Raw genomic sequence first — 27,415 nt, 5'->3', positions numbered from 1 at the left:
GTGATAAATTTTAATTGGGAGAAACACACAGGAGAGGAGAATGAATCATGACACGGTCTGAGCTAGCTAGTTGGAGAAGCGTATGTCAGGCTGATTTGAGGGTTAATGAGAATCAGCATGCTTTAGTGGTTAGAGCCCAGGCCTGGAAATCCGAAGGACCTGGGTTCCAATCCCCAGCTCCACCCCTTGTCTGCTGTATGACATTGGGCAAGCTACTTCACTGTGCCTCAGTTACCTCATCTGTAAAAAAAAAAAAAAATGGGGATTGAGTGTGAGTCCCATGTGGGACGTGGACTGTGGCCAAGTGCGATTAGCTTATTATTAATAATTTGGGGAAATTATGGATCAGAGGAACAGCACGGGGAGAAGGACCTTATGCATTTAACCTTTGATATACCTTCCGTTCCACTTCTTGGATAACAAGCCTAAGAGAGCTGGCCCTGACTTCAGGGAGGGGAAGGGTGAAAAGAAATATTAATGTCAGTGTGCTGAGAAACACATTTCTTGATCTCAACAGTGCAGCTGTTGACCCAGGAGGTCTGGCCTTCATTCTCCCCTTGGTTGAAACACTTAAAAAAGTAACTTGTCAGTCTGTTTGCTGAGTCAGCAGCTGCTCAGCCTCTTCCTCTGCCCAGCCCTTCCCAGCAAATGCTGTAACGCTCAGCAGCAGTAATAGCAGTAGTATTTATTAAGTTCTTACTCTGGGCAGAGCACTGTACTAAACGCTGAGAAAGAGAACACAGGTGGGAATTAGACACGGTCCCTTTCCCTTAGGGGAAAAATAAAAAGGAGATGTGAAACAAAGACATTTAAAACAAAGCATGTAGACAACATGAAGACAAAAAAAACAAAGATTAGTAGGGTACTGTGACTAGAGGAGCTTGGTCAGAACATGGACCCTTGGTCACTCAGGGCAGTCTAAGACAGAGCTTTTAGCTGAGGCAAATTGAATCTTGCACCTCTCTTGGCTCGTTCTGCAATGATTTCTCACTGATGGGGGGAGGGGAGAGTGCTGATAGCAACTGTGGGAGAAATGTGTCCCCATCCCCAGGGGATGAATCCATCCCCAGCTCTATTCTCCCGCAGGAGAAGATGCCAGATAGACTTTTTATTTCCCCCGAAGAGTTGGCGAGTGTGGTTTACGTACCCTTGATTCAGCAGTGTTAGAGGGTAAATAGCTAAAAGTCAGAGATGGATTCCAGGAGACCATTGTTTGTGGAACTTGAATTTGAAATGTGAATCATATATTCACTTCTGAGGAGAGACAGTGTTCTCTCCTGCCTCTCCAACTGGGTTAAAGCCTATTGGAAATCCTCCTATTCCCCACACGGCCTTGAACTGTGCATGGAATTTGCAGACAGACCCATGTACTCCCACAAACTGGTCTGTGAAAGCACGTCTTTAAATGTGGCAGATTGGGATAACAAAACGCAGGCCTGAAAAGAGGCAAGTCCCGAGAAGAACAAGTGCATCAGTGCAGACTATCTCTATGGGCTCGCATTGCAAAGGAGAGGGCGGTGGTCATGGCTCTCGATTCATTCATTCATTCAATCGTATTTATTGAGTGCTTACTGTATGCAGACCACTGTACTAAGCGCTTGGAATGGACAACTGGGCAACAGGTAGAGACCATCCCTGCCCAACAATGGGCTCACAGTCTAAAAGGGGGAGACAGGCAGCAAAACAAGTAGACAGGGAGCAATACCATCAAAATAGATAAATAGAATCATAGATATATACACATCATTAATCAAAGAGAGTAATAAATAATATATATGAATAGACACAAGTGCTGTGGGGAAGGGAATGGGGTAGAGCAGAGGGAGGGAGTAGGATGATGGGGAGAGGAGGAGGGGCTGAGTCTGGGAAGGCCTCCTGGAGGAGGTGAGCTCTCAGTAGGGCTTTGAAGAGGGGAAGAGAGTTTGGTGGATGTGAGGAGGGAGAACATTGCAGGCAGTGTAGGATGTGGGCCAGGGGTCGACGGTGCGACAGGAGAGAACGAGGCACTGTGACGAGGTTAGCGGCGGTTGAGGAGCGGAGTGTACGGGGTGGGCTGTAGAAGGAGAGAAGGGAGGTGAGGTAGGAGGGGGCAAGGTGATGGAGAGCTTTGAAGCCAACAGTGAGAAGTTTTTCCTTGATATGGAGGTTGTTAGGCAACCAGTGGAGATTTTTGAAGAGGGGGGTGACGTGCCCAGAGCGTTTCTGTAGAAAGATAATCTGGGCTGCGGAGTGAAGTATAGACTGAAGGGGGGAGAGACAAGAGGATGGGAGATCAGAAAGGATCTTGCTTCACTCACCAGCATAGATGGGATCTCACTGTTCGTAGTGTCATTTTCAGAAATGAAGAATGGAAACTGACAAGTAAACATCAAGCTAACAGATCTTTACCGCACAAAGCCTTGTTTTCTTTCACTTGGGCCAGCTTCATTCTCAATGTGGTGCTGGGGGCGTTTTCTTATAAACTGAAAATAAACCAAGCCTTTGGATATTTAGGAGCATCCTATGTCCAGTCAACTGAAGTCATAAGCACAGTCAATCAGTCAATGTACTTATTGAACACTTACTGTGTGCAGACCACTGTACCAAAGCACTTGGAAGAGTACAATAAAACACCATTGATTGGTTGATTGATTTTACAATGATTGCAATTGAAGTTCAGTTCAGTGACGTAATTGCTTCCAAGTATTTTTAGCTCGTCCAGGAACAATAAGGACTATTCTCTGTTAGAGTAGGAGAGGAGCGATAATTGAATTGTTTTGTTGTCGTCCCTTCTCTAGGCTAAACCACCTCAATTCCTGGAGCCTTTGTTTAGCACTATTTTCCATCATTCATCATTTGTCTTGGTCTTCTCTAGGCCCCTGCCATTTCAGTAGTGTAGCAGTAGTGTAGCCTAGTGGAAAAAACATGGGCTTGGGAGCCAGAGGGCCTGGGTTCTAATTCCAGCTCGCCAGTTGCTTGCTGTATGACCTTGGACGAGTCACTGAACTGCACCTCAGCTCCCTCATCTGAGAAATGGGGATTCAAAACCTGTTCTCCCTCCTACTTTGACCGTGAGCCCCTTGAGGGACAGGGATTGTGTCCAACCTGATTAACTTGTTTCTACCCCAGCTCTTAGAACAGTGCTTGACACAGACTAAGCATTTAACAAATACCATAAATAAGAAATGAAATAAAGCTGGACCCTGTTTTCTCATAAAGGTCTGATTCCTCCTTTGCCCTTGATCCCAAACAGACACACACAGTGCTAAGAATTTGTGGGTAATGCCTGTAGGACTTGAGAAGCCGCCGCTTCTTTTGGATGTGTCACCCAAAATTTATGGGTGGAGACACAAACACAGTTTAGTCGGTTGACTTTTTAGCAGTGATCTTCAAAGCCACGTAGTCAAATGCCATCCATTTTTCAAAGAGGCCGTGGAACCGGGCAGAAAGCAGAAGCCGGGGTCAGGTAGGCCCAGGGACAGGAAGTGCGGTGGCCTCGAGGAGAGACTTAAAAGGACTGGCCGAGAGGGCAGCCGAGGGCACAGAGAGTCCATGCTGCAGAAACGATGTGAGAGGAAAGGTCTGGATTTGGGAGAATTGATCTAGGCACTTGGAGCAAATGAGGCTGTGACATACTAACGTTATTTTTTCTTACACTGCTTCGGACCGGCTTTCAGGATATTACACTGAATTCCCCAGAATTCAAGTGAAGTGATGCCTATTTCTCCCTGGGCATCTGGGAAATGCCTGGGACTCGGCAGGTATGCAGCAGAGGCTAAAACCCATTCCCGATCATGGAGAAGCTGTGGGTTAATGAGAAGAACTCTGTCCCCTATATTTCAGTTGGAGCGGATGAGAAATTATAGAGTTTACTGGGGTCAGGCTATTCTTAAGCCTTAAGGCTTCAAGTTCTTGCCCTCATTCGCCCATCTCTTTAAATCGAAAAGATAAATGACATGGTTGGTCTCTTAAATGGAAACTGATCCATGGAGGTCACTGGGTGAATGGAGAACGCTTTGCTCTCTGGAGCTGACACAGTGTACTTACTTTAATGGGTTTAATAAAAGACCAGAAGGCAAATTAGCGTCAGGTCCGTTTAGGGTCTGATTCTCACAGAATCCACAAGCGTCTATGGGCTTAGAGTGTGACAAGTAGGATGTAGCGGCGTGGCTTAGTGGAAAGAGCATGGGCTTGGGAGTCAGAGGTCATGGGTTCTACTCCCGGCTCCGCTACTTGTCTGCTGTGTGACCTTGGGCAACTCACTTAACTTCTCTGTGCCTCAGTTACCTCATCTGTAAAAATGGGGATTAAAAAATGTGAGCCCCACGTGGGACAATCCGATTACCCTGTATCTACCCCAGCGCTTAGAACAGTGCTCTGCATATAGTAAGTGCTTAACAAATACCATAGTTATTATTATTATATTGGCTCTGAACTCAGAATCGGGGCAATGCTTGCGAAGGGGCAGCAGCATCCAAAGAAGTGGGGGGGCCTGAGCACTAGGAAGGGCGGAAGTCCGAGTCTTCCTTTGTGACCACTTTTATAGCAATAAGCAGTATTACAAGAACAAAAAAGAGGAGGGAGAGGAAGCATGGGGGGAAGGTGTCCTTTCAGCCATTCTGCTTTCCTCTTCAGCTACCTCCCGCAGAAGGAGGGTCCACCTGAGATGGTTCTGGTTTGGCCAGGCCTGATGACCTCATGAGGTTCTTTGACCTCAGTGAGTCTGAAGGGATATAGGTGTCTGAGGAGAAGGAGGGAGAAAAATGGTGGGGTGTCAAACCCAGTTGTTTTCAAAAACACCACCATCTAAATTGGTATCAGGGAAGAACACCGATGAGCTGTTAGCTGCAAAATGTGTTATCACCTCAAAGACTTTGGGGAATAATTAAATTAGGCAATGTGTAGGTTTTCTAAACAGTTACCCAACTGAACTTCCTCCTTGTGGTCACAGTCCTGCCAAATGCTTTGTATTTGGTAGCAGACTAAACAAAGGAAATGTTACCTTGGGATTTTCCCTGGTTAGACCAAGTTAAATCAGAGGGAAAGTGCCGGTTCGTCCCAAAACCCACCACCCTAGAAGTCCTGACAGTAACCCAACGGCAAACAAGCTCTCTCTCTTCAGTTAGAAGGCACAAGGGGTGGTTCTTTCCAGACCTGATGGCCTTCCGTAGGAGAACCAGCAGTACTAAAAGCGAGATAGAAAAGGAAGGGGCTTGAGTTGAATAGCTTTTCCACTGGAGAAAGAAGGAAGCGGGTTGGGGAACGTGTCTGCTAATTCTGTTGTATTCCACTCTCCCTAGTGCTTAGTACAGTGCTCTGTACTTAGTAAGCGCTTAGTAAATACCATTGGTTGATTGATTGATTGATACACAGGCACAGATTTATCCCCTGCTGAAAGATGAGATTGCCTCAGGCCGCCTTTAAAAAAAATTCACGGGCATTCAGATTTATCCAGAAAACCGAAGGCCTATGACACTACCCCGGCCGAAAGGAGGAAGGCTACAGTGAACCTGGGAAAAGCCTAAGGAGGTCATTTAATCCATCCCTCTGCCTCCATAGTTTGGCAAATAGCAAAACAGGTCTTGTCAGGCTTTCTTCCCCTGGACGGTAAAGTTATGCACTCTTTTAAGGTAATCGGAGCTACTTGGGTCAGGCTTATTTGCACTTAGATCGCCTCACGGTTTTTGGGAAAGGGCTCTTTTTTGATAAGCCTCCCTTCTCTCCCCTCCAAAAAACGGCTCAAATGTAATGCCATGCCTAGAGCTCAGGAGTTTCCATTTGTTTCTGGATAAAACATATGTGAATGAATCTGACGCACTTGCTAGCCAACCCCAGGAAGATTTGCCCTTGGTACTTTTTTGTTAGTTTTTTTTATGGTATTTGTTAAGTTCTTACTAGAGACTCAGCCAGGTGTAGTGGATAGAGCACGGGACTGGGACTAAGAAGGTCATGGGTTCTAATCCCGGATCCGCCACTTGTCTGCTGTGTGACCTTGGGTAAGTCACTTCACTTCTCTGGGCCTCATTTACCAAATCTGTAAAATGGGGATTGAGACTGTGAGCTCTGTGTGGGACAGGGACTGCGTCCAACCCTATTTGCTGGTATCCACCCAGCACATTAGTACAGTGCCCTGCACATAGTAAGCACTTAACAAATACCATTATTCAAGCAATTAGTATGGTGCTCTGCACACAGTAAGAGCTCAATAAATACAATTGAATGAATGATACACTTTGCAATACTGGGAAACAGCATAGATTTTATTATCAATTGCTCTGAGCTATTGGAATTCACTGGTGTTATTAACAAGCATCGAAAAACTTGTGCAGAAAGATCTTATTTTGGGGAAAATGTGCATTAGTAATTAAAAAGTCAGTGGAGCGAAATAATTGAAAATATGTTGTAAGCAAGAAAATTTGGCTCTATGGGATAGCTTTCAGTACTTTCCACAATCACCCCAAGAGCTCTTTTATAAGCTGCAGGTTGTCTGCCTGTACTCTGCATATGTTTTCCATGTTAATATTTTGGAAGTTTTTTTGAGAAACAAGGCATGGTGAGGAGGGGATTTGGGCCAAAATGTAAGGTTTTGTTGTTTATCTGGAGAGTGTGTCTTATTGTCAAAACAGCCTCAGTGTTGGGTCTCTTTCAAGTAAATGGTTTCTTCCATTCCTAATCATTTTGATCATTCTAATTATTGGAACTGAAGCTATGAACGGTTGTGAGTAAATAGTCATGCGGCTGTAACATGTGGATTAAGACTGTGAGCCCCATGTGCCACAGGGACTCTGTCCAACCTGATCGTCTTGTATCTAGTGTAGAAGAGTGCCTGGCACCAAATAAGCACTTGACAAATACCACAATCATTATGAAGATTTAGAGGGTTTTTTTAAAAGTATTTTTATTTTTATGGTGCTGGCACTGAATTAAGCACTGGGGAAGATATGAGGTAATCAGATTGGGCACAGCCCCGTCCCACATGGGGTTTACAGTCTAAATCAGAGGGAGGAGGATTGAATCATCATTTTACAGATGAAGTAACTGAAGTATAGGAATGTTAAGTGACTTCCCCTAGGTCCCATAGCAGACAAGTGGCAGAGCCAGGATTAGCACGTAGGTCTTCTGACTCCCAGGTCTGTGCTCTTTTCATTAGGCCATGTGGCTTCACTTTCTTTATTAATTTTACTTTATCTAGGTGATAGGACTTTTCAGCTGATTTATGTCAGGAGTATCCAGATGTTCAGGTCATCCTCAATTATGGGTCACAACTGTTGTTGCTAGTCACTGCAGAGAGAATAAAACTGCTAAAGGGAATTGAAATTTGCCCATCACTTTTATTGGATTTTGAGCTGCCCAGGCCCGACTCTGTGTAAATTAGAATTTATTCTGAATTCTCATTACTCGAGGGCCTTAATCTCACGGAAATGCTTCACACTGAGGCCACATTTATTTTGTAGTGATGCAGGTTAGAGAATAACCATGTCCTGAAGTCACCCCATAGGAAGAAAATCATCACTAGAATTCTCAGGTTATTAAAGTTTCTTACTTGAACAATGGTAGAGCAGTAGTAACTAAGGCCTTTTGTTTGACTCTTCCTTTCTATGAATTAAAATCACACCCTGGGGAAGGAAACATCCTTTATGTTTTCAATCATCTGCTCCCTACCCACTCCCCAAGCAAACAGCTGTAATCAGCAAGCTTTTTGTGGCTCCATTAACTGTGTTAAGGCTGTAGAGAGTAATCAAGGAGTAAGCTCTCAATTTGAAGTCTGCTCCAGCCAAGTTTCCATTATAAATATTTGACAAATATCACTGAAACCAGTGAGTCTTTTTTGGCTTTTGTTCAATAACCAAGCAACTGATTTGTTAAACTTTGAAGAAAAAAATTGTCCACCAAATACCTGCAAGTGCATGAGTTGTAATTAAATCATCCGCAATTAGAACTATCAGTCAATCAAGGAGTGGTATTTATTGAGGGCTTACTATGTGCACAGCACTCTACTAAGCAGAGCACTGTATTAAACGCTTGGGAGAATATCATGGAACAGAATTGGTAGACACATTCCTTGCCTACCAGGTGCTTATGATATGACGTTTTAAAAAATGACCTCCCCCATGATCTCACAATTCCTGCTGAGTGTCCTTGTAAAGGACAAAGGCTTGATTAAATGAAGAGGACTTGGAGCCTGCCCAAAGCACAATAGGTTTAGGTCACCATTGGTTGCAGAATCCATGAATAAGTCCTGCCTCTCTGCTGTCCTGGAATTTTCGGCTCAGTTCTTTAACCAGGTTCTTTTGTCATCTGATTTTCGCTTCCCTCCTTTTTCTGGGTACATCCAGAGTTATGTTCGACATCTGTTTTGCCTTTTTCTGCTTTTTGACCTTTTGCAGTACTGTGTCGCTTTCTTCTTTGATGACATTTTTAATCTCCATCCACATTTTCTCTGGTTCCTTGTCTGTGAGATTAAACGCCTCAAATCTATTTTTTACATGATCGTTAAATACAGGGATCAAAAACATTTGTCAGGTCACATTTGGGCAGCTGTAAAATTGTCAATTCTATGGTGTTTTCAGTGACAACGTATGGATCTGAAAGCTGGATGGTGAAAAAACAGGACAGAAAGAACATCGGTTCTTTTGAAATGTGATGTTAGAGAAGGCTTTTGCAAATACCATCGACTGCCCGAAAAACAAACGAATGGATTTTGGAGCAAATTAAGCCAAAGTGATCTTTGGAAGGCCAAACGACCCGACTTAGCATGTTTTGGGCACATAATCAGGGGGAGTAATTCTCTGGAGAAGACACTAATGCTAGGAAAAGTCTAGGGTAAACTTGAAAGAGGCAGACCAGCAGCTAGATGGATAGAGACCATAACGGTAACGGAAGAACTGTTAGGAAGGTTATGGATTCTGGCAGAAGATAGGATGTTCTGGAGAAAATATATCTAAAGTTGCTATGAATCGGAAATGACTTGGCACCTAATAATAATAATAATAATGATAACATTGTTGTGTCTTGTAGACCTCACTCTGCTTCAGTAGGGCAGTTAGGATTGTCAGCTATACCTTGTCTCATTTATGCTCCTTTACTAATTTCACTTCCGTTTGGCCGAGTACCAATAATTTAGTGAGACCTAGCTGAAATAGAGTTGTCAGTGAAAGTAAAAGAGTAGATCTGGCCTTTAGCCTAAAGGTGCTCATATTTTAACAGAGAAAAGAAGAGAAATCAGCACCTGGCCATATCCCGGGTTACAGCCCCCCGGTGCTGCCTATGAACTGGAGATTCAGCCCTTAGGGTTTGATAACCTACCCCAAATTATAGCTACCCTTCAATCCAGACTCCATGATATAGCTGGATACATTTTAACACTAATGCAAGGTGCCAAAACAAAAGTAGGAGTTATGGCTTCTCCATCACTGGCTAAAATATGGGGATTGAGAAGTCTGGTGTGAATTTTAAAGAAATCAGCTAAATTTATAAAAATGATCAAAGAAGACCTTGAAGGAAAGAGGGGATAAAAGGTGTGTGTACAGAAGTGATCAGAGGAGTTGGCTTGCTACAAGAAGGTTGTTCAATCTAAACTGTACAAATTCTTCACTAAATTTGAAAAAAACCCTCCCTAAATCAGCAGAATAAACTCCTGCTTTTGCAACCTCCTGCAGAGATTCTTAATCATTTTAAAAATAATGATGATGGTATTTGTTAAGCACTTATTATGCGGCAAATACTATTCTAAGTGCTGTGGTACATCCAAGGTTATCAGGTTGTCCCAGGTGGGGCTCACAGTCTTAATCTCCATTTTACAAATGAGGTAACTGAGGCACAGAGAAGTTAAGTGACTTGTCCAAAGTCACACAGCTGTCAAGTAGCAGAGCCGGGATTAGAACCCACGACCCCTGACTCCCAAGCCCGTGCTCTTTCCACTAAGCCATGTAAGCACTTGCTATGTGGTAAGCACTGTACTAAGCACCGGGGTAGGTACAAGATGATCAGGTTGGACACGGTCTCTATCCCACATGGGGCTCATAGTCTTAATCCATATTGTGTAGATGAGGTCACTGAGGCCCAGGGATGTTAGATTACTTGTCCAAAGTCACACAGCAGACAAGTGGCAGAGCCGGGATTAGAACCCAAATCCAATGACTCCCACTCTGTGCCCTTTTCACTGGGCCAAGCAACTTCTGAACAATGCCTCATTTCGCTATAGCTTGATGTTATACCTGGAGAATTCTTTTAACAAAGATTAACCAATGGTTTAGTGATTTTAACGAAACAGTGTACAGCACGTAAAGAAATTTCACATTTTTCTAGAGGGTTGGGAATGAATACTAGTGTGTAACTTGTGAAACTATGGGAAGGTGTACTCCATGATACAGCCATTCATGATAATTTCCATCTTTTTGCGGAACACATAACAGCCGTACGGTAGGTATGCCTGTGTTAGCATCCATAATAGCATCTAGAATGAGTCGAGAGGAAGGGGCATAGGGCGGAATAGTGGTTAAAGAGCAAATGGTCTCTCCTGGAAGTCACAGAGGTGGTCGGAGAGCTAGTTTTCTCTAATACAGGTAAAGGGAACCCTCCCAGGAAATAGTCTATTTACTTATAGGGTCATGACCGTATTCACCAGTCGGGTCACTGAGATTCAGGAACCTCAGCTGACATTTAGATGGGAATGAGGAGTGGTTTTCTGACAATTCGGAAGAAGGTCATTGAACCCCTAGGTGTGATAACGTATTCGTTAATAGGAACAGCCCCCCCCATTTTGTGACAGATTTCCTTTATGAAATTCCTTAGCCTCTTAACTGCTGGTCACATCAATATCGTCTGTAGGGTATTCGAAGCAACCAACCTGAGTCTTTGGGCAGTTAAATGCAGGCTGGAACACATTTCTTCTAGGGTTCATAAAATATGATGACATGCCCTTTCCTTAGCTTGTGATCCTGTGGGATTCCAAAGACAAGAAGCATGGTTCACGAATCCATGGATGAAAATCACGATAATGTGATGGCTCTTAGACTGAAAGTAATAGCCTAACGCACTGACCTGTAATCCTTGGCCCCAGATGAATCCACTAGGATTTGAAATTTGCCCGCATACTTTTTTTAGCAGTTTAATCTCAAATGTTTCTCTTTTCTATAACTGTTTCACAATTACACTTGGACTTTCTATCCTGGGTGTACGCCATGGTAGTCTAAATGTTTTGCAGAATACATAACGAAATAGTGAAACAAAGATGACACAATGGTTTCTTCTACAAAATATGTTTGCAAAAAACATTTGTTTTTTATTTGGTCTTGTTTAAATTTAGCAGCAGTCTTAGAACACTGCATTAGCAAGTTTCCTTCAGAAAGTATGGAAAGCAAAAGTTTGTGAACACTCCTTTGCTGTGGGGTTATATGTGTATCAATTAGTTGTTTGCAATTAGATTCACGTATTTTCCTTCCTTGTAGATGTTGAAGCTGATATTTTGGTGGGTTTTTTTGTGGTGCTATTACAAGCAGGTGATTGGTTAAGAAAGAAGTCCTTATCCATTTTGGATTTCTGTGATTTTTTTTTTTTAAGTGTCATCTGGACATCTGGCCCTGTCTTATGTAAGACTCACACTGGAATGGTCACAGCACAAGGCTACACCTAACACCACTCAGGAAATCTGTTACTTTTTTTGCAAGGGGAATTTCTGTTTCTCTTTTGCAAGTCCCCTGAGAACCCCCACTCTCAGTTCTCTTTATCTCTTTCATCGGGTTTAGGAAGTACTTTTGGCTGAGTTGAGGGTCTGTTCCGCCACCGGCCCCCTTGCCCACATTCTCCCTCAGGCCTGGAACTCCCTCCCACTTCATATATTACAGTTCCCCACTCTCCCCACCTTCAACACCCTCCTAAAATCACATCTCCTCCAAGAGGCTTTCCCTGACTAAGCCTTTTATTTTCCCTCTCGGCTCTCCCCTCTGCGTCAACTATGAACTTGGCAACGTACCCCTTAAGCACTTTGATACTCACCCCAGCCTCACAGTACTTATGTAAACATTCTTACTCACAACTGTTTTTTAAATGGTATTTGTTAAGCACTTACCATGTGCCAGGTACTATATTAAGCGCTGTGGTAGATATCTTGGCACATAGGAGGGCTTAACAAATACTTTAATTATTATTATTAATCAGGTTGGATACAGTCCCTGTCCCACAGAAGGCTGACGTTCTTGATCCCTGTTTTACAGAGGCGGTAACTGAGGCCCTGAAAAGTAAAGTGACTTGCCCAGGGTCACACAGCAGACAAGTCCCAGGATTAGAACGCAGGTCCTTTTGACTCCCAGGCCCGTGCTCTATCTACTGGGCTCCGTTGCTTCTCCCCATCCCTAATCCATTTCCCCTATTCCTACTTTATTTTAATATCTGTCTCTCCCCTACATACTGTAAGCTGCTTGTGAACAGAGATTGTGCTACGAAGTCTGTCAGAATGTAGTCTCCCAAGCGCTCTGCACACAGTCGGTGCTCAATAAATATGATTGATTTATGAATGTTTCCTTCTATTTCTGTCAGTCTGCACTGTTACACTCTGAGGTGATCCTGACAGGAGGAGTTAGGCTCCTTTCACTTTCCAGGACTAATGTTTCTGAAATGCAGCACTGAGGGATTTCTGTGTGGCTACAGAAAGAGTCACAGGCAGGGACAGATGAACACAGTGTGGTTCTCTTCCTAATGGCATAGTAGTGTAAGCTAGACTGAGACATCAGTGAGGCTGCCGCTCTGAAAGGATTAATCCAACTTCAGGAAGATGACCTATTTTTTTTTCCACATCTCTGTTCAAAGGAAATCCAAATACTAGTATATCAAGGAGATACCAGAGATGAGAAACAATGTTAGTAAGGGGTGTTGAGGGAAGATTGATATTGGTCTTGATCGTGGAGAAAGATTAATTAAAGAGACAAGGGAAGGAGATGGCATTGTTTTTGCTTTTCTCCTGCGGAATAAGCTACTTTATTCTCTACAAGTACAAGTAGGCGCCCACCCCAAGGGACTAATGGAAGAGGGAAGGGAGGACTGCCCATCAGCAGTGTTTGGCACACAGCAATGCTTTAGAACAAATTTCAATACTGTTTACAATAGTGGAGTGTATATACCCTGGAGACAGAGCACAGCCTAATGAAAAGAACATTTGATTTGAGAGCCAGGGAACCTGAGTTCTAGTCCTGGTTCTGCTCTGACTCACTGACCATGTCTGCGCAGGATGAATATCATTTTCAAAGATAATTTTCCTAGAGAAAGTTCTGGGGTATTTTTCGCCCAAACTTGATTGGGGCAAACCTCGTGCTAATTCTCAACTTAAATGTTAGCGGAGATCGTGCCGGGCAGATAGGACCAGTATTTTTGGAGGCACGGCCAGTGCCCGGGCGTCGGCACATTCTCCTGATGGACAGAGCGGGTCAGCTTTCTTCCATCCCCCCCTCGCTCCACTCCAAGTTCCACCCTCTCACTCCACTGCTGCCCCGGACTTGGGTCTTGGGCAGTCCCCGGGGTCCAGGTGGGCTGGTGGCAGAGTAGGGAGAAGGGTGGGAGCGGCCAGCGTGCCGAGGCAACAGCTGTCGTTCGAGATAGCTTGTGGTCATTTAGGAAAAAGAAAGGGCTGTTGCCGGGCCTCGGTCTAACCGCCCTTCAACCCATCTGTGCCGAATTACAATAAAAACTACCAATATCATAATAGCATATTAGTTGGCTAATGCATCCGATTTTATTAATATTTTTAGGCAGCATGGCCTGGTGAGAAGGGCACGGTCCTGGGAACCAGGGGAGCTGGGTTTTAATTCCGTGCCATTTGCCTGCTTTGTGATCTTGGGCAAGTCACTTGCCTCCTCGGTGCCTCAGTTTCCTAATCTGTAAAATGAGGATCGAATACCTGATCTCCCTCCTCCATCGACTTGTGAGCCCCACGTAGGACAGGACTGTAACCAGCCTGATTAATTTATATCTACCTCGGTGCTTAGTACAGTGCTAGCCAAGAAGTAAGTGCTTGACAAATACCGTTATTATTTTCATCTCTCTGAAAAAAAAGCATAAAGAGTGCTAGTTAATGCCGGCGACCACCGTCCTCCTCCTAACCCGAGACTTCTCCCGACTGACTAGACAGAGAAGAGAGGGACAGAGGAGGGATCCCCGAGGAGGTCGGGGGGAACCGGGGGTGTGTGTGTTGGGGGGATGGAGAGAGAGCAGAGGAAGAAGAGGGAGAAGTGGGGGGGATGAAGAGGAGCAGGGGAGAGCTGCTTCAGTCCCCACTTCAGTCTATACTTCACTCTGCTGCCCGGATTATCTTTCTGCAGAAATGTTCAGGGCATGTCACCCCCTCCTCAAAAATCTCCAGTGGTTGCCTGTCAACCTCTATATCAAGGAAAAACTCCTCACTGTTGGCTTCAAAGCTCTCCATCACCTGACCCCCTCCCACCTCACCTCCCTACTCTCCTTCTCCATCCCAGCCCACACACTCCGCTCCTCTGCCACCGTTCACCTCCTCACCGGGCCTCGTTCTCTCCTGTCTCGCCATCGACCCCCTGTCCACGTCCTACCTCTGGCCTGCAATGCCCTCCCTCCTCGCAGATGCCAAACTAGCTCTCTTCCCCCCCCCTTTAAAGTCCTACTGAGAGCTCACCTCCTCCAGGAGGCCTGCCCACACTCAGCCCTCCCTTTCCCTCTGCTCCTCTTCCCCTCCCCATCGCCCCCTACTCCCTCCCTCTGCTCTACCCTCTCTCCCCACAGCACTTGTGTATATATGTCCATATTCATTATTTTATTTATCTTATTAATGATGTGCATATATATCTATAATTCTATTTATATTGATGCCTATCTACTTGTTTTGTTGTGCTGCCTGTCTCCCCCCTTCTAGAGCCCATGAGCCCGTTGTGGGGCAGGGAGGATCTCGATCCTTTGCCGAATTGTGCTTTCCAAGGGCTTGGCACAGGACTGCGTGCACAGTCAGGGCTCAATAAATGTTTAGACTGTGAGCCCGTCATTGGGCAGGGAGGGTCTCTCTCTGTTGCCCAATTGTCCATTCCAAGCGCCTAGTACAGTGCTCTGCACAGAGTAAGCACTCAATAAATGCGATTGAATGAACAAAGACGGTGGAATGAATTCATCGATAAATACGATTGAATGAATAAAGACGGTGGAATGAATTCATCATTGAATACGATGGAATGAATAAACACGGTGGAATGAATTCATCATTAAATACGATGGAATGAATAAAGGCGGTGGAATGAATTCATTCAATAGTATTTACTGAGCGCTTACTCTGTGCAGAGCACTGTACTAAGCAGTTGGAATGGACAACTGGGCAACAGAGAGAGATCCTCCCCTGCCCCATGACGGGCTCACGGTCGAATGAATGAATGGGGGACGGGGGGGACGGGGGGGAGGAAAGTGGTACGGGGCGGGGGAGCGGCGGGACTGCTGCGGTGTGCGCGGCGGCCGAGAGGGGCCGAAGCCTGTCAATGGGCAGGGAGGGTCTCTATCTGTTGCCGAATTGTCCATTCCAAGCGCTTAGTACAGTGCTGTGCACGTAGTAAGCGCTCAATAAATACGATTGAATAAATGAGTGAATGAATGAGGAATGAATGAATGAGGAATGAGTGAATGAATGAATGAATGAGGAGTGAGTGGAATGAATGAATGAGGAGTGAGTGAATGAATGAGTGAGTGAATGAGTGAGTGAGTGAATGAATGAATGAGGAGTAGGTGAGCAAATGAATGAGTGAATGAATGAGTGAATGAATGAGTGAATGAATGAGGAGTAGGTGAGCAAATGAATGAGTGAATGAGTGAGTGAATGAATTAATGAATGAGGAGTGAGTGGAATGAATGAATGAATGAATGAGGAGTGAATGAACGAACGAGGAGTGAGTGAATGAATGAGGAATGAATGAATGAGGAGTGAGTGAATGATTGAATGAGGAGTGAGTGAATGAATGAATGAGGAGTGAATGAATGAGTGAGTGAGTGAATGAGTGAATGAATGAATGAGGAGTAGGTGAGCAAATGAGTGAGTGAGTGAGTGAATGAATGGATGGATGAATGAATGGATGGATGAATGAATGAATGAATGAATGAATGAATGAATGAATGAATGAGAGGGGGCGGGCGCGAGGCGGCGCGCGGCGGCCGAGAGGGGGCGGGCGCGAGCGCGAGGCGGGCACGAGGCGGTGCGGGAGCGGCCGCTGTCGTCCTCATTTTCTCCGGGCTCCGCGGCGAACTCGTTGTGCGGACCCCGAGGCCGGGAGCCCCGCCCCGCCAGCCCCGCCCCGCTCCGCCGAGGAGGACGAGCAGCCGCCGGGGCCGGGGCCGGGAGCGGGCCCGAGCCCCGTCCCGCCCCCGGGGAAGAGGAGGAGGAGGAGGAGGAGTGTGACCCCCCCCCCCCCACCCCCGCCATGGAATCGGCGCCCAAACGCATTCGGGCGGAGGAGCCGCGCGACGGCCCTTCGCCCGCCCGCCCCGACATGGAGGGCGAGGACCGAGCCCGGCGGGAGCGGGACGACCAGGTCGAGGAGGACGACGGCGACGAGGAGGAGGAGGAGGACGACGACGACGAGGAGGCGGCGGCGGCGGCGGCGGCGGCGGCGGCGGCCGAGGGGGAAGAGGAAGTGGACCCCCGCATCCAGGTAAGCGAAGGGGCCCGGGCCGCGCTGGGTGTCTGTCACGCCTGAGGAGGAGGAGGAGGAGGAGGGTCCCGCTGTGTGTGTGTGACCCGGGGGGGGGGGTCCCTCTGTGTATGGGGGGGGGTCCCTCTGTGTATGGGGGGGGTCCGTGTGCCTCCCCCCCGTTGTGTAGCGGAAAGCCGGGGTCCGGGCCCTCCCTGCGCCGCAGCGCTGGGGCGGGGGGCGTTGGCGGACGGCAACAAAGGCGGAGGGGGAAACAGTGCTTTGCACACAGTAAGCGCTTAACGCACGCCATCATTATGATTCGTCAGTAATAATGCCCAGCCGGGCTGCCCCGTGCGGCCCGTTGGGTCGGGCCCCGGCCGCCGCCCCCGCCGCCCCTCAGCGCTAACGCTGCCCCGCGGGCCCTGCCCGCCGGAGGGGGCGCCCCGAAACCGCCCCGCCGCGCGCCCCCCGTCGGCACCCACGCTGCCCAACGGGCCCCTCCTCCAGCGAGGGCGCCCCGAAACCGCCCAGAGATTCCCCGCCGCCCGGCGCGCGCCCATCAGCACCCACGCTGCCCAACGGGCCCCTCCTCCAGGGAGGGCGCCCCGAAACCGCCCAGCGACCCCGGCGCGCGCCCCCCCCCCATCAGCCCCGACGGGCCCCTCCTCCAGGGAGGGCGCCCCGAAACCGCCCAGGGACCGCCCCCCTCCGGCGCCCGGCACGCGCCCCCCCATCGGCTCCAACGTTGCCCAACGGACTCCTCCCCCAGAGAGGGCGCCCCGAAACTGCCCAGGGATCCCCCTGGCTCGCGCCCCCCATCAGCACCACCGGGCCCTTCCCCCAGGGAGGGCGCCCGGAAACCGCCCAGGGACCCCCCCATCAGCACCAACACTGCCTAACAGGACCTTATTCCAGGGAGGGCGCCCCGAAACTGCCCAGGGTCCCCCCGCCACCCGGCTTGCGCCCCCATCAGCCCCAACGGGCCCCTCCCCCAGGAAGGGCACCCCGAAATCACCCAGGGGCCCCCGTCGCTCCCCTCGTCGCCCGCCCCTGCCCGCACCGCCTGAGAAAATCACGCAAAGCCAAAACAACCTCCTGGCCTGCAGCCCCGCGGGGTCCGACGGATGGACGTTGGGAAGGACGGAGTTAGAGCCGCTGTGCCCGTGGGGGCCGTGGTCTCTCTTTGTCTCCGTGACGGCAGCATTGGCGGCGCCTTCGAAGAGCCCATCGGAAGAGCAGGCACCGCCGCCCACCACACCGCACTTTGCTCCCTTGGCGGGCCTTTAAAAGCCAAACCTTGGCCTCGGCTGCCAAAGCTAACCAACGCCCCGCTCACCGGTCGGGCCTCGAGTGGCCTGTGAGCCCGTCGTCGGGCCGGGGCCGTCGCTCTCTGCTGCCCGGTTGTCCGTTCCCAGCGCTTAGTACAGGGCTCCGCACACAGGAAGGGCCCAATAAATACCACTGAATGAAGCGGAGGGACCCAAAGTTGTTCCCGGTGCCAATTGGTGAGTTGGCCACCAGAATTCTGTTGGCAAGAAGGACCTTCGTCTTTCTCATCTCTTGGTGAACTTTCAATCCCGCTTCTGTGTGTACACATCATCAAGGCTCATCTAAACATTGATTTAAAAAAGATAACACAAAGAAAATCTCAGATACCCCCTCCCCCCCCAACTGCTTCCTGTGAGCTCTTCTCAGTAAAGGCTTTGAGGTTTGACAGTTTCCCTGAACTGTGTGGACGTGAATTTGGTTTTGATTTTTCCTCGTTCCGCTGTAATAAGAAAGCAGATGGTCCCAACAGTCACCTGAAACAAATATATAGAAATAGCTCAGCACAAGATTGATTCTCCAAGCCTTTTTTTTTTTAATGGTGGCTTCTCCCGCTTTCCTCTTATTTCACTCTCCGAGGAGCCTGAGAAATTGTCTCGGACCCCTTCTTGACATGGTGCATAAAAGGGGGCCTTCTCAACCCTCTACAGATCCTGCCCCTCCTGTGCCATCCTTCATTCCTCTAGTTCCATCTTCCACCTCCACAGCTACAACCTGACACCCCGTGCTGTCATTCATGCATTCATTCATTTAATCACTTTTAATGGGCGCTAACTATGTGCAGAGCACTGTACCAAGCGCTTGGAATGGACAACAGATAGAGGCCGTCCCTGCCCAGTGACGGAAGCACAGTCTAAATGGGAGAGACAGACAAAGCAGAACAAAACAAGTAGCCTGGTGCAAATATCATGATAAATAGAATCATAGATATCTGCACCTCATTAATAAAGTAGAGAAAAGTAGCATATACAACCTCTGCTGCTTCCCAGACACCCCCATGCCTGTGAGGCTGGATCAGGGAGGGATGGAGAGAGAGCAGTGGGGGGGCTAGGAAGAGCCTCGGACCGCCAACCAGCCTCCCCAGCAGTCGCAGCGAGGTCCTCAGCGTTCGAGGTCTTCAAATTGATGAAGAAAAGGATTTTTGAATGAAAGGGAGAAGGGTGGGGGGATCCGGCAAACTGGGGGCTGGTGAGCCTGGGCCTCAGGAGAGGGTCCCGGCAACCTTTTGGAGCCGAGAGGGGCTGGGCTAGGAAGGATGGCGTGGAGTCGCTTCTCTGGGATTTACCTGAGAAAGTCATGCTAAGCAAGTCTTTCCTGATGTGAAACCCAACCGGAGTCTTTGTCAAGGAGAGATTTTTAAAAACTGACTTTTTTTTTTAAAAAAAAAAAAAAGCTTTTATTTTGGTTAATATTCCAGCTAGGTCCCAATTCATTTCCTGTGAGGTGTAGCCCAGGTTTCAAGTCCATCTATGTCTAATGATCTATGACTTTTTCGATCAAATTATTCAGTTCTCCCATAAAAGTAGAGAGGGAGTGCTTTGTTTCAAAAGTCTCTCTGGACCTGAACTACAAACCGTAGGAGTGAAGCTTCAGTTCAGGGCATTCTACGCTTGTCACAACAGGTGTATCAACTGATTGTTCCCTCTTTCTTTTCCTTCTTAGTCTTTTTTCAGGGTGTGTCTTCCCTTCACTTTAAAACACAAACACCTTTCCCCCCCCCTTCTCTTTTCTACAGGGCGAACTGGAGAAGCTAAACCAGTCCACAGATGACATCAACAAAAGGGAAACTGAACTTGAGGTACATAATTTTCTCATTTTGTATTCCCTCTTTTTTTGAACATTTTTTTCTTGCGGTCAAAAGGCCCGTTATTTAAAGGACCATCGGATTACCGTAGAGGCCTTTATTGTTAACTCGGCTTGTTAACTCAATGAATGAAATACTGAATACATAACATCTGAGAATCTGTGAGTGGAACCCACAGGGATCCTATTTCATGTTGTTTTTCATTTCAGTAGTTCTGGCAGGCCAAAACCAAATGTTCTACAGAACATCTCACATTCTTAAATGTATTTTTAATGTTTCTGTGAAAATCCTCAGAGAAAAATTCTCCCGAGTCTTACATAATGAATAATGATGCCTTCATGTTCCTTAAGTATTTTTAAAAATGCCTTTTACTTTTAGTCTTAGGATTCTCTTTCCACAGATTTACTACTGTGGCCTTTTTCTATGATGAAAAAGTCTGTGTGTGTGTGTGTGTGTGTATAGAATGTAATCATCCTAATTGTACACAGAGCTGTTTAAGCAATGGAAGATTTTCCAGCGGGGAAATGCCAAGAGGCAAGGTTGTAGCTCAGTTTGAATTTCATGAGAATTTTTCAATCTGCTCATAAAATATGATTCCTCACAGCTGTCAATGAATTCTCCAGTTCTTTTTTTGGGAGTTGGCTTTTATAATCTATCAGCAAATGGTAACAGTTCTTTTATTTCAAACTGTAGCTGTGAGTTTGAATGCTTTTGGTACTTTTGGCCTGGCATTGTGTACCTAGTGCTGGAGTAAATACACTGTAGGCAGATGGGACACAGACCCTGTCCCACATGGGACTCTGAGTGGGAGGGAGAACAAGCATTTAATCCCCCTTTTACAGATGGCACAGAGAAGTTAAGTGATTCGCCCAAGGTCACAGACCAGAGAAGTGGCAGAGGAGGGATTGGAACACAGGTCCTCTGACTCCCAGGCCCCTGCTCTTTCCACTTGTTCACGCTGTTTCGTCGTAGAATGCTGTTAACTCCAAAAAGCCATAATACCACCTAGTGAGGATGTTTGACAGAGCAGAGGAAAAAGGCAGAAAGGAAATCGTTTTTATTTGTCCATGACTGACATTCACCGTGAGGGGGTGAGGATCAGGATTTACCCTGAATAAATTGAAGGGGCTTCTGGGCCCTTTAGGTGAGATGTGGGTGAGGCTTTCAGGGGCAGGACCCAAAAGGAGAAGAAAGATCAGGAGGAGAACGCCTTCACTGTTCCAGTGGAAGCTCTGGCAACCTGACCGTAGGCTGGCCAGATAAGCTGATGGCTACTATTCATTCGTTCAGTCGTATTTATTGAGCTCCTACTATGTGCGGAGCACTGTACTAAGAGCTTGGAAAGTACAATTCAGTAACAGATAGAGACGATCCCTTCCCGACAATGGGCTCACAGTCTAGAAGAGGGGAGACAGACAATGGAACGAAGCAAGTAAACAGGCATCAATAGAAATAAATAGAATTATAGGTATAGACACATCATTAAATAGAATAATAAATAGGTACCTATATACACAAGTGCTGTGGGGCGGAGAGGGGGGTAGAGCAGAGGGAAAAGGGGCGATGGGGAGGGGGAGCAGAGGGAAAAGGGGGAGATTTTGGATCGCTAGGGCTTCTGCCCGGGAGGGGAGGTTAGGGATGGCCCTTCCCCTGATGGCAGCAGCCCCCTCTGGAATAGGTCAGTGGAGCTGGGACCAGGGCATCATCTATCGCTTGGCCATCGTCCCCCCGGTTGCTGTGGCTCCAGTGAACTGTACCAGGATCGGGGATGCAAGGACATTTCCACCAGGGACCCCTGTCAGAAAATTCCACCGTGTGAGGCTCTGGGGTGGACCAGACCGGTTGCAGGATTAATTACGGTCCCCGTTGCTGCCGAAAAGGAGGAAAAGAGGCCGGGCAGTTTCCTCCCCTTCTTCATTGCCCAGCCGCCACAGTGGCTTTGTCTCCGCACCCTACCACAGGCAGGACCTGTTATCCTTTCGAGCGGTAGGACCGAACCTTGAAAAATGTCATTTTCCACCTTTTGTGGCATGTCTAATGGTGCTAGTTTTGGCAGCCTTTAAATTAACACATCATCTGGCCACATCCCACATCCTCTAGACTGTAAATTCAGTGTGGGCGGGAAGTGTGTCTACCGACTCTGTTGTATCGTACTCTCCCCAGCACTTGGTACGGGGCTCTGCACGCAGTAAGTGCTCAGTAAATATGACTGACCGATCCGGCCGCAACCCAGTCACAGGCCCTTGAGACCCACGGTCTAAATTTGACAGTTAAGGCTAGCGATCTGTTGTATCTTCCGTGCTTGCCCAACCGAATGAGCTTGTTGACCTGCAGGTGAGCAAGGACCTGACCACACCAGCCTTGAAGGAAATGCAGGAAACCATACTTTCGCCCTTGTCCCGTTACAGTTTTTATGTGCATTTTCCCTTTTGACCGCAGCTGTGGTATTTGATTCCATGATTTGATTGCTGTTGTTTTAATAAGATGTTCATCCCCTTGATTCTATTTATTGCTATTGTTCTTGTCTGTCTGTCTCCCCTGATTAGACTGTAAGCCCGTCAGAGGGCAGGGACTGTCTCTGTTACCGATTTGTACATTCCAAGTGCTTAGTACAGTGCTCTGCACATAGTAAGCACGCAATAAATACTATTGAGTGAATGAATGAATTCCAAACCGAGAAGCAGCATGGCCTAATGGATAGAGCACAGGCCTGGGGGTCAGGAAGACCTGGGTTCTATTCCTGGTCCTACTGCATGTCTGCTGTGTGACCTTGGGCAAGTCATTTCATTTCTCTGTGCCTCAATTACTTCATCTGTAAAGTGGAGATTAAGACTGTGATCCCCATGTGGGGCATGGACTGTGTCCAACCTGATCAACTTGTATCTACCCCAGCGTTTAGCACAGAGTGCCTGGCACACAGTAAGCACTTAAAAAATGCCACTACCCTGCCCCTTGCCCCCAAAGCCCCCCCCCCCGATATTTGCTTTCCTCAATTAAGTGTTTTAATAAGTCTTTTAAAATGCTTAAGTTTTCAGAGGGTGCTAGGGCGGGTGCATCCTGCCTGCACTGGATCACACTGAGTTACAGGTGTGTTTCATCCAAACACAATACTGCACTTCACCTTGGCAAGAGGGAGAAATGGTTGCATAGTGGGAGGATGGTACCAGGGTGAGAAGACAGTGTTTTTTACATGTTCCGCTGAACACATTCATAACAAACAACTCACCTAAGAACCGTGGTTGAATTTGGGGTAGCCGTCAGTCCGGATGGGCAGTCCAGTTGCCCGTCGCTTGTCCAGAACTGGAATACTTACTGTCCAACCTTGCCTCCTGTCTGAGTTCACACAACTTGGCCGGCGGGCGGGGAGGGGTGCAGTGAGTCCAAAGCATTTAGGTGTGGGAGAGGGTCGGGGTCCCTCAGAGAAATGCCCTAATTTGCTTTCCACAAAATGGTGGATTTATATCACATCGATCTGTGATATTTATTGAACAGTTACTGTGTGCAGAGCGCTTTACTAAGCACTTGAGAGAGTACAGTACGACAGAGTCGGTAGACGGGTTCCCTGTCCACAGGGTGCTTACACTGTAGCAGGCGAATCAGACATTAAAATAAATTATGGATATGAATCTCTGTGCTCTGGGGTGAATAAAGGGTTCCAGTCCACGTGCCTCAGTTTCTAGTTTTCCCAGTGCCATCACTGGCCACCCTAGTTGAACCACTTCCTTGAACCTGGCCGGGCAGTTTTCATGAGGGTGAGGCATTGAAGGGCCCGTCATTGGGTAGGGATTGTCTCTATCTGATGCCAAATCGTACATTCCAAGCGCTTAGTACAGTGCTCTGTGCATAGTAAGCGCTCAATAAATACTATTGAATGAATGAAGGAGTGAAACGTTGAAACAGTTGGGAACTATTTTTTGCAGTGGCTTATACATCCCGTGCCTCGGGTCCCGATTCCTCGTCTGTTAATGACACTTGCGGGCAGCAACCCAGTGTTGAGTGAATTGAGGCAAGGAGGAGGGTTTTCATGAGAGGGCCCTGCATGGGCTCAGATCTGCCGTGAGTCCTGAGCCCGGTCACCTGCTCGGCTGGGTCACCCTGGGCTTAATCCTCCCAGAGGAGCAGCGTGGCTTAGTGGACCTGGGTTCCGATCTCGGCTCTGCCACTTGCCTACTGGGCAGCCCCGGGCGAGTCACTTAACTTCTCTGTGCCTCGGTTTTAGCAACTGTAAAATGGGGATTCCATACCTGTTCTCCCTCCTCCTTAGACTTTGAGCCTCATATGGGTCAGGGGCTGGGTTGTCTGACCTGATTGAGTTGTATCTCCCCCGTGCTTAGAACAGCGCCGGGCGCAGAGTACGTGCGTAACAAATACCATAATACTAATAACAAAGCTTGGGCATCACCTCCAAATTTCCTCCTCTTCCTTTCCCTAGCAAATAATTCAATTTCTCTCCTACCTGAATTTCAGTGAAAATGTTGACTTGCAGTGCACTGTGGCAAGGAATCCATTTAAGGTGGGGGTAGACGGGTGCTAGGAAGGACTTCGCATCCCAGAATGCAGTAAGGCCCCACATCTTGAGAACCTGAAATTCATCCCAAAGGCCAAAGTAGTAACAAAAAGACTTGTCTCTGGGATGTTTTAGTTGTTTTTGACACCGGAACCTCAATTTTCACAGTGGCCACTGGATTCCTGCCCATCTAGTGCCCTATTTTATATGTTGAGCGTCGTTTCCACCACCACCCATGCTTTACAGTGTGGCCAGCAGTCCTGCTCCGTACCTGGAGGGTGTGCCGGTTTGGCCATTACCTCCTGTATCTTTGAGGGGACCGCTTTCCCGCCTCCTGTGCCCTGTACCTTGTTTGGAGAGAGAAGCCTGGCCTTCTCAGGATGGCTGTGGTCCAAAAGGATGTCCCACCGTAGGGCTAAGAAGCAGCAGTAAGTTTGCCACTGGTACAAGAAACACAAATAGATAAGAGGTCATGGGTGGGGGAGTGGTTTACCATCACTCTCGAAACTGAGCACTTCCAGCTGAGTTATTTGACCAATCAGTGGTACTTACTGAATGCCTGCTGTGAACAGAGCACTGGCCTAAGTGATTGGGAGAATACAGGGCGAATAATAATAATGTTGGTATTTGTTAAGTGCTTACTATGTGCAGAGCACTATTCTCAGCGCTGGGGTAGATAACAGGGTAATCAGGTTGTCCCACGTGAGGCTCACAGTTAATCCCCATTTTACAGATGAGGTAACTGAGGCACAGAGAAGTTAAGTGACTTGCTCACAGTCACATAGCTGACAAGTGGCAGATCCTGGATTCGAACCCATGACCTCTGACTCCCAACCCCGGGCTCTTTCCACCGAGCCACAAATGGAGTAAATAGATGTGATCACTGCCTGTGAGGAGTTTACAGTCCAGTGGAGGACTGTAGCCTAATCCCGCATTATTGGTCTTTCCCAATAATGACTAGGTTAGTCTAGTAATAATAATAATAACCGTATTTAAGCGCTTACTATATGCCAAGCACTGTTATGAGCGCTGGGATAGATACAAGGCAATAAAGTTGAACCCAGTCCCTGTCCCACATGGGGCTCACAGTCTCTCTATCCCCATTTTACAGATAGGGTAACTGAGGCCCAGAGAAGTGAAGTGACTTGCCCAAGTTCACACAGCAGGTAAGTGGCAGAGCTGGAATTAGAACCCACGACCTCTGACTCCCAAGCTTCTGCTCTTGCCAGTAGGCCATGCTGCTTCTCAACCCGGGAGACCGCTCACTTCCTAGCCTTCTGGTATAAGGGTAAACTGCTACCTATGAACTTGATGTGAAGAACAGCTGCCTTTTTTTCCAGGGTGTTGTTGGGATGATGAAATGCGCATTTTATTAGCGGGGAGTGGGGTGGCAAAAGCTTCAGAAATAATGGGAAGCCAGACCTGAAACTTTGTCTGGGGCACCTATAATCTTTGAAACCCTGTGCTGATCAGTCCGTGCAGCTGAAAGGCAAGGTATAATCTTACAGAATGTCCTTGGAAATCTTTGAGGAGAATGTATTCCTTAAAATAGAAACTCCGCTGTACTCAGGCTGGTACAGGTGATCCGAGGTAATGGGTAAGTTGCTTCAGCGTTCAGTTGACCCTGAAAAAATGGTTCATTTATTTTTCTAATTGTTAACTTTTTGGCCTGGTAGACCGTTAGAGGATAACAAGATAAATGGTGGTGGTCTCTTGGGGCATTTTATTTGTTCATTGTATAATTGTGGCTTTGTTGTGGGGATGAGGAAATGAATCAATCATTCGAATTTATTGAGAGCTTACAGTGTGCAGGCCAGTGCACTAATAATAATGTTGGTATTTGTTAAGCGCTTACTATGTGCAGAGCACTGTTCTAAGCGCTGGGGGAGATACAGGGTAACCAGGTTGTCCCACGTGAGGCTCACAGTTAAGCCCCATTTTACAGATGAGGTAACTGAGGCACAGAGAAGTTAAGTGACTTGCCCACAGTCACACAGCTGGCCCTTAGGAGTGTACTAACAACAATATAACAAATACAGTCCTGAATTTTGGCCATGAGAGTTGGACCATACTAGGTCATAAAGACATTTTCAAAGAAGCAGCATGGCTTAGTGGATAGAGCATGGGCCAGGGAATCAGAAGGATCTGGATTCTAATCTTGATTCCTCCACTTGTCTGGTGTGTGACCTTGGGCAAGTTACTTCACTTCTCTGGGCCTCAGTTCCCTCATCTGTGAAATAAAGATTTAAGATTGTGTGCCCCAGGTGGGACAGGGTTTGTGTCCAACCTGATTAACTTGTCCATACCTTACCATTTAGAAGAGTGCTTGGCACATAGTAAGTGCTTAAAAAGTACCATTATTATTATTATTTACAGAACCTGAGGATATTAAATTAAGGCCAGTTAACTGTGCTATTCACAAGAATGAAAATGTGTGATTCCTTTTGAAAGAATACAAGTCCTTATAAAAAAGCCTGCGTACCCATGCTGCAGAAGTCAGAGTATGGTATCTCATTAGTCATGGTAGTGAATGTTTAGGAACAAACCAATTCTATAATAATAATCAAGAAAGGGTAAAGTTTGGAGTGAATGTGTGATGGAGGAAAAGATGGAAAATTTGGGGCTGGAGAAAAGGAAGAATGGGGAGACAAAATTTAAAAAAAAAATGCATTTCACTATTATTCCCCTAGGCGTCAGTTTTGAAATTTAATAGTTAAAAGAAAGACTAAGAGCCGATTGATAATAATGGAATAAGTTAAGATTGGTAATGTAGGGTGGTGAGATAATAGAAATGTGGACATTTATACTATTTGTTAAATGCTTACTCCATTTAATATGTTTATGAATTTATAAGCTAGAGAAGCAGCATGGCTCAGTGGAAAGAGCATGGGCTTGGGAGTCCGAGGTCATGGGTTCGAATCCTGGTGGCTCTGCCACTTGTCAGCTGTGTGACTGTGGGCAAGTCACTTAACTTCTCTGTGCCTCAGTTCCCTCATCTGTAAAATGGGGGTGAAGACTGTGAGCCTCACGTGGGACAACCTGGTTGTCTACCAGGTATCTACCCCCGCGCTTAGAACAGTGCTCTACACATAGTAAGCGCTTAACAAAAACCAACATTATTATTATTATTATAAGGTACTCCAGAACAATGCCTGTAATATAAAGCTGGTG

General features: G+C 47.2%; 2 protein-coding genes across 2 annotated transcripts in view; both read left to right on the top strand.

The window, feature by feature from the left end:
* Positions 1 to 11,843, top strand: part of METTL6 (methyltransferase like 6) — a 32,337-nt gene extending 20,494 nt beyond the window's left edge. Inside the window, exon 6 of the mRNA XM_029071330.1 lies at positions 11,542 to 11,843. Within this exon, the coding sequence (XP_028927163.1) occupies positions 11,542 to 11,726 (185 nt within the window). The 3' untranslated portion in view covers positions 11,727 to 11,843. The remainder of the gene's footprint in view (positions 1 to 11,541) is intronic.
* A 4,539-nt stretch (positions 11,844 to 16,382) lies between these two features.
* SH3BP5 (SH3 domain binding protein 5) overlaps positions 16,383 to 27,415 on the top strand; it is a 53,827-nt gene continuing 42,794 nt past the window's right edge. The window contains exons 1-2 of the mRNA XM_029070809.1: positions 16,383 to 16,625; positions 19,669 to 19,731. Coding sequence (XP_028926642.1) covers positions 16,395 to 16,625; positions 19,669 to 19,731 — 294 coding nt within the window. The 5' untranslated portion in view covers positions 16,383 to 16,394. The remainder of the gene's footprint in view (positions 16,626 to 19,668; positions 19,732 to 27,415) is intronic.

Source organism: Ornithorhynchus anatinus, chromosome 8 (genome assembly GCF_004115215.2).
Source record: "Ornithorhynchus anatinus isolate Pmale09 chromosome 8, mOrnAna1.pri.v4, whole genome shotgun sequence".
In the NCBI taxonomy this organism is placed as follows: domain Eukaryota; kingdom Metazoa; phylum Chordata; class Mammalia; order Monotremata; family Ornithorhynchidae; genus Ornithorhynchus; species Ornithorhynchus anatinus.
This window is presented reverse-complemented; position numbering and strand designations above follow the sequence as displayed.